The sequence below is a fragment of the Echinops telfairi genome, unplaced genomic scaffold (genome assembly GCF_000313985.2).
Source record: "Echinops telfairi isolate 266 unplaced genomic scaffold, ASM31398v2 ScPeMD7_3533;HRSCAF=4204_0, whole genome shotgun sequence".
Taxonomy (NCBI): Eukaryota; Metazoa; Chordata; class Mammalia; order Afrosoricida; family Tenrecidae; genus Echinops; species Echinops telfairi.
The window spans coordinates 16,362,533-16,370,155 of record NW_022107431.1 but is presented as its reverse complement, the minus strand read 5'-3'; the positions used below and the strand labels follow the sequence as shown (position 1 = coordinate 16,370,155).

At 42.4% G+C, this 7,623-nt stretch overlaps 1 protein-coding gene across 1 annotated transcript in view; it reads left to right on the top strand.

Annotated features, from left to right (window-relative positions):
• The window catches only part of ESR1 (estrogen receptor 1), a 360,546-nt gene that overhangs the window by 256,250 nt on the left and 96,673 nt on the right, over positions 1-7,623 (top strand). Inside the window, exon 5 of the mRNA XM_004702110.2 lies at positions 6,368-6,506. Within this exon, the coding sequence (XP_004702167.2) occupies positions 6,368-6,506 (139 nt within the window). The remainder of the gene's footprint in view (positions 1-6,367; positions 6,507-7,623) is intronic.

Here is a 7,623-nt window from a genome sequence, read left to right as displayed (position 1 = left end):
GCTTCTCAAATGCTTATTGTCATGACAACCATCTCTTCATAAACCAGAGCTCTGAGTGCAATACAGATGGGCTTGATAACAAGGTAGAGTTGCCATCTGCCTTGCTTTCTCTGAAGGATATATATATATTTTTTGGATCCCCCAAGTGTCATCTTCATAGTTGAAAGCCTTGACTTATTTCTTCCTGGCTTTAGATCTATTTGGGAGATGAATTATTTTCTCATGTGAAACTAGTTCTCTACCCGCCAACCCATGATGTACTCACTGGTGAATTGATGTGTGTATGGAAACACTTATACTTGTTTGCATGATTCGTCCCCCTTCTTCCTGGCATGATCTAATGGGAGTTCCCTTGTAATTCAGCAGTACAGTGAGTTTAGTGAAGAAATAATTAGGAGTAATGCAATCATTTTCTCAAGAGGCAGGTGAAATTGTTCCTGCGTTTGAATGTCATGTGGCCGTGCCCTACTGGAGCCCTCGTAGTACAGTGGGTTATGCACTGAGCTGCAAACCATGAAGCCAATGATTTGAACCACCAGTTTCTCCTTGGGAGCAAGATGAGGCTTTCTACTCCCTTAAAGAGTTACAGTCTTGGAAAAAACCCACATGGGACAATGCTGTTTGTCCTTGAGGGTCACCATGAATCCGAATTGCCTCGATGGCAGTGAGTTGGATTTGGATGAGTGTGTTCTGGTGGCAGGGCCACAGGTCACCTGCCGTTAGCTCCACTTCACTACCCAACAAAAAGGGAACATGGCAATTCATTAGGTGAGGAAAGCCTTTTCCAGTTGATAAATTTGAAACAGTTGTTGGCCAGCTGAATGGATGGGTGCTTCCATAAGGAACATAGCCCACCCCTTTGTCAAAGACGCAAGACTCTGATGCTACAGCAATGGCGGAGGGCATCATTTAAAGGATGACATTTCTGGACTTTCTAAATTCTTACATGTTAGGACCGGCATTCAGACACCTGCAGGCTTTGGACAATAAGAACGCATTTCCGAATCCCCATCCTGGTTTGTGTGGCAAACTAAATCGATAAGTAAAACTGAGGGGGAAATACTTTATGAAGTTCATGGTTACAGTCAAGAGTAGCGTGCCTTTGGATTATAATTGTTCTGGGTAAGGTACACCTTCACATGTTGAGATGCCTTTATAGAATTGTTAGTTCTTATTGAATCCATTCCAACTCATGACCACCGCTCATGTGCGCCATATGGTTTTCAGGATTTGGGTCTCCCAGAAGTAGATGGCGGTGAGGTCTGTCTCCTAAGGGACCTCCAGGTGATTTGTACAGCCAATCTGTAAGGTAGTAGTGAGCACTTAACGTTTTTCAATAGACAAGGATGCTTTTATAATAGTGTGCCACTTTTCTCTCTAGAAAAAAAAGTTCATAATTGTCTCTCTAGATCAGAGGTAATTTATTTCTACTCACCGTTTCTGTTTTCTAAATGTTGAGATATAAACATCATCTAATACTGGTGGATGTTTAAAATATGACAGCAATTTATTATCCACACACATACATGCACACACACACAGAGACTCAACAAGAAACATTGGCCGATGTCCATCAGAGGGATAAACTGCTAGGAAACTTAGGAAGCAGAATCCAAACTCACCCCTTTGGCTAAAGTCTAATCATTTTTCAAGGGAGCATTTTAAGGAATGTGATTCCTTGAGACTATGTCTGGAGTGGGATTTGCAACTTTAAAACCATTGCGCAAACTGGATATCAATTCTACCTTTGGATTTCCTTTTTCAGTGAGAAGTCTATAATCATAAATTCTCAAACTTATTTGGCCTATTGTCCCCTTAAAAAAATTACTCAGCACCCCCCGGCAATTAAAACCTTTTGTACTATATACTCCAAAATCCAAGACAAAGTGAAGGTATCTGTCTCAAGGACCCCTGGATCATTCCAGGAAATCAACAGGGGATCTGGGAAACACCGAGCTATGCTAATGGTGTCATGTCTCTAAAATATCAATGTCCCAATTAGTCCCAAATAGTTCTTCACTTGCCTGTGCTTTTTATGGTTGAGCATTTGCCTAGAGGCCATCAGGTTGTTCTCAAGGTCAGTTCTGTTCTCTATTGCCTGTGGCAGATAAGGAGCAGTGGACACCAGGGGTGAGGCTGCTGAGTTCAAGAGTAAAACGTTCACACTGGGGATGGACAAATACAGTGGCATCCTGGATTTGCTACACATTTTGAAATGCTCTGAGCATAATAAAAGCCCAATGAACTTTCTTTTCGCCTTTTTTGGTATATGTATTTCAGGAGACATACACACCACATGCTTTTATTCCCTTGCTTTTAAATCAAGAAAAAAAAAAGTTTGTTAAGAGCTGTTTGATGTCCAAGAAGTCTTTTAACTTTTTTATTGGGTTGTTTCTATATAGAAATAAAAAATAAACAGAAGATATGAGATGACATCATGACTTCGGGAAAACACTCAAGTCCCAATGTGAGTTGGAAGCTCTAACCAAAAATATTTCTCTGGGGGCCTTGAGAAAGTAGTGCCCTTTTCTCAATGCAGAAGCTGTAAGCCTATTGAGATAAACTAGAGAAGACGAGAAATAGCCACTGCGGAGCTAGCTACTATGGACCTCTGAGGTATTGCCAAACTCCTTAGCCTTTTCCAAGAATTGCAAGTGATAGGTCTGTTCACCTGCAGTTGACAGCTGGGAAACTCTGAGAAGCCATAAGATAATTGGCACCAGCTCACAGAGGAAGTTCAACTCAGGTCCACTCAGGTCCACTTGACCTTTTTGATTCCTCTGTTTGTCCTTGCTTCCACTCTCCTCTACTCATGATAACCAAGGTGCCTCATGTTGCCAAGTGTGTTAGAAAGAGCTAGTCATCAGGTCTGAGAAGGAGGGCTACTCTTTGCTTCCAGAAAAGTCTGTGAGGCTCTCACAGGACACAGGACTCAGAGGAAAGGAGTCTGAGGAGGGATTCGTTTGTTTGTTTGTAAGGGCAGACAGAGAAATCATACTCGACTAGCCCAAGAGGTACAAGGCCGATTGATTGGCATTAAATGACTCTTTTTTAAAGAAAAAAAAATAAAATGAAAATGTCTACATTGCTTAGCATTTGACTTGGGACCTATGTTCTATAAGTTTCTCCCACCAATGCCAGGTTTGGTTCAGCATGAAAGTGTCATTGTATCAGAACCTCACTGGTCAGGATTTCTTATTTAAGATGAAAAAAAAAATTTAATTGTACCTTTGCATCGAGTATTTGCCATCAAGGGTCAAGGGGATGAATTATTTAAATCTCTGTCCATTAAATAGTAAAGCAATAAAGAAAAATGCGGCCAGCAGTTTCGTAATTGACATTTTGGAGCACATTGGGGTCATTCTATGACTTAGAGCATGATTAATTTTTTGAAGGTCAGGAAACCAGTATTTTTGTCCTAGTGGATTTATGAAGAGAATCAGCCATCTGGCTTCAAGTTTTGTAGGTGATGCCCTCCAGAGAAAAGGCGCTTTCGTGGTGCGTGCGTGCGTGCGTGCGCGCGTGCGTGTGTGTGATTATGGGCGCGCACGCACGCACAAGAGTGCTTTCATAGGGTTTTACTTTACATCTCCATAGATTGCATCCCTCAGGAATAAGACAGGCTGTTGCATTTGTTTAATTTTTTGGATTACTTTCCCAAAGGGCCACCTTGACTTAGCTTTGGCTCTGAAGCAGTGTGGGACGTTGTACTGGATGAGTCGCGTTCCCTGAGGATGTCTGCACAGGCTTCAGCATGGCTCCACAGAGTCTCGCTGCACCCAGTGTGGGGACAAGACTTGACAAAGTAAACCTCTAGGCCAAGGCAACCGAAAGCCAAACAACCAAAGTCACTGCCGCCGTGGAGTGGATGCTGACTCCTAGAGACCCCGGGTGGGTTGCCGAGACTGTGATGGTTTGGGAGTAGAAAGCCCAATCTTTCTCCCCCAGAGCTGCTGGTGGTTTCGAAGTTCTGACCGTGCAGATTGCAGCCCACCAGGGCTCCTCAGACAAATGAAGCAACGTGTCTATCAGTCACTAGCAAAGTAGGCTGGTTGTGCTCTAAGTTCCTTTGACAGCCCTGAGCGGTTAAAGTGTAAGGGAGGAAACATTGAAAACAAAAGCAAACAAAACATTGTAGGAGAGTAGAACGCGTGCCCCAGAGCTGGTGTCCCGAATTCTGCCTCCGAGCCTCCAAACTGGGAAAATGAATTTCTGCTCTTTGTGGCCACCCCTGTGTGATGCTTCTGTTTGAGCACATTAAGTAACAACCACACCAGAAGGACAGAAGCTGGATGTTTTTGTTTTTAAAGAAACTGGATGGTTCTACAGAGTTTTCATAGGATGCTTTCGTTTGAGGTATATTCTATCAGTTTTGCCCACTAGTTATTGACTGGAAGTCGTAATGGGTGTTTATTCAACACCCAGAAACTGGGTGTTGTACCTGTGTGGTTAATAACATTGAGATGAGTACTTTGTAAGAAAGGAGACCTGTCAACTAACGAACGATGCCCATCGATGAAAACGTTGGTGGACAGCCTTCTCTCCACACTACCCCAAACCCTGCCCAGAGAATTTGCCAAAGGTCCTTCCTGGGCAATAGATATAATAACCCTTGTCTGTGAGCAATATGGGAGAGAGAATTCCTCGGCTGTGTCTTGCTCAAAGACCTACCACATTTTAAAGAGAGACAGAGAGAGAGAGAGAGAGAGAAAAGCCAGGCCCCAGCAGTCCTGCTGGACTCAGACTGAGAATTATTACTAACAGACATAGTCCGGACAGATTTCATAATCACCATGCCTGTGTTGTAGAAATAGCTGTGCTCGGATTCTTAAGCTCCCCAAAGGCTACTAAAGCTGTCAGGATTGAATAGTCCTGGAGTTAGAAAGCATGGTTCAGTTGAACATATAAAGTTGCCACCCGAAAGCGTTGCCCCTCCGTTTTCCCAAAATGGGCTGGTTACACGGCCAGCTGTGGTTCCTGATCGCCAAACCACTTCTAAGTCCACAGGGCAACCCCCAGCTCTGGCCCCCAGTTCCATCCTGTGTAATTGTTTGAGGTTTTTCTGGGTAGGGTGTTGATAATGGTTGATGTTTATCCCATAATTCCATTTCTCCCTCATGTGAAGCAGTGAGCATTAGGAGAGGAGAGAAACAAATGGTATGCCATCTGAAAATGAGGTCCAGTCACACTGGAAATTGGCAGGACTCATTGAGGAATTGTCCCCAAATATTAATTGAAACCTCAGCGAATTAACATTTTCTTAAGACCTTTCAGCTCCAGAAAAGTGAGTAAAGGGAGACATCAGACTGTGTAAGACATGACAAAATAATAATAATTTATAAGTTATCCAGGGTTCATGAGGGAGGGTTGGGGAAGGAGGGGAAAAATGAGGAGCTGATACCAAGGGCTCAAGTAGAAAGCAAATATTTTGAGAATGATGATGGCAACATATGTACAAATGTGCTTGACACAATGGATGGATGTATGGATTGTGATAAGAGTTGTATGAGCCCCCAATAAAATGATTAAAAAATAAATCAATAAAAGAAATAAATTCCTTGAATCTTATATACTTTTAGCTGAAACAAAAGTGAATAATAATAGCCACATGTGGTTATTATAGTTGGGTCATCTCTGGCTCATGCTAGCCTGATGTATGTGACGCCTGTGTCAACCCATCCTATTCAGGGTCACTCTATTTTTATTGACTTTCTTCTTCACCCACAGTTGGTTCTTAGAAATGTCCAAATAGGAAGAATACAGGTTTTAACACCATGTATGTAGGGCAATAATGGTGAGACTTGGTCTCACATACTTTGGACATGTTGTCAGGAGAGACCATTCTCCGGAGAAGTACCTCATTCAGGTGAAGTAGAGGAAGAGAGAAAAAGAGGAAGCCCTTCAACAAGATGGATTGACACAGTGGCCATATTGTTGAGCTCAAAATAGGAACAATTGTGAGGATGGCACGGAACTGGGCAGCGTTTCATTCTGCTATGAGTCAGAACTGACCGATCGCACCTAACAACAACAACACAACTAGAGAAGTTCAAAAAGCTTAGTGGATTGTATACATTAATGCATTGTTTTTAGATGTGACATGAAGGGGTAATAAAGTCAATGCTGTATTAAGAGTCATTGCTATAGCTATGTTATTGCTATATAGCTAGCATAGCTATAAAGCTATGATATAGGTATGACGAAAAAATTATTATTTGATTTCACCATCTAGCATGCTCCATGTTAATAGTGTTCCAGTTACACTTTATTCCACCTAGTGAGACATTGACGCTACCAGCCCAAATCCTGTTTTGCATTAGTTTCACCAATAATTTAAGTGAGCAGAGTTTTCTTTCTCTTGTTCCAGGTTTTGTAGATTTGACCCTCCATGATCAAGTCCACCTTCTGGAATGTGCCTGGCTGGAGATTCTGATGATCGGCCTCGTCTGGCGCTCAATGGAACACCCAGGAAAGCTCCTGTTTGCTCCTAACTTACTGCTGGACAGGTGAGTGCCCTGGCTGTTGGGGTACACGACTTCTTTTATAATCTGTAATTTATGTAAGAAACCATCGCTCCAGTACTTCATTACACAATAAAGTCCGGACACAGTTGTCTTAGTTGCGTGGTGCTGCTGTAGCACAAATCCCACACATGAATGGTTTTAAAGAACAGAAATGTATTTTCAACTATTCCATAGGTTAGGTGTTCAAATTAGGGTCTCAGCTGTGTTGATTCCTCTGGAGCCTCTCTTTTAGTTTCTGATGTCTGCCAGTCATTCTTGGCATTCCTTTGCTTGTAGATTATATATGGTGTGTGTGTATTCTGGTTTTATAATTTAAAAATTATCAGATTGAAAACCCATTCTTCCCTACTGTTAGGTCTTCAATTGAATTATTGACTACATGTGATTTGTATTAGACTGGGTTTACTAGAGAAAAAAAATCCAGGGACACTCATATATGTGCAAGAGAGAGCTTTATATCAAGAAGTAATTATATATCAAGCAAACATCCCAGCCCAGTCCAGATAAGTGCATAAGTCCAGTTCTACTCCCTAAGTCCGATACTAGTCCATAAATCCCTCTTAAGACTCACACAGCCAGACATAATGATGCAGAATGCAGGAAGATCACAGGCCAGTGGGTGCAAAGTCTTAAAGATCCAATGGTGGTGGATGCATCTCTGGGACTCTGGCTGCTATCAGCGTGGCTCAAAGTGGCTTGTCAGCAGGAAGGTGAAGCAGAGAGAGAGTGCATGGCCGGCCTCCGGGTGAAAGAGGAAGAGGCTGGCCTCAAAGAGCCATTTATCTCAGTCGCCTCCTAATCAAGCGGTGACCTGATTGAAGACAGGCTTAACTCCACCCACATGTTCCTAAGGAAGCCATGTTGGCACAAAACACCAAACTATCACAGCCCATCCCTTCACTTTTATATCTTCAAATTGACAGGAAATTATGTAACTACCACAAGATTGCATTGTGGAAAATCATTATATCACCTTGGATTAGGTCGCTCACTAAAAACTGATTGCATTGTGTGCTCCACTTGATACTCACTCATGAAGCACATGTAGCTACTCCATGGTATCAAACTTGTCAAGGTTTTGACCAAACTATTGGAAACC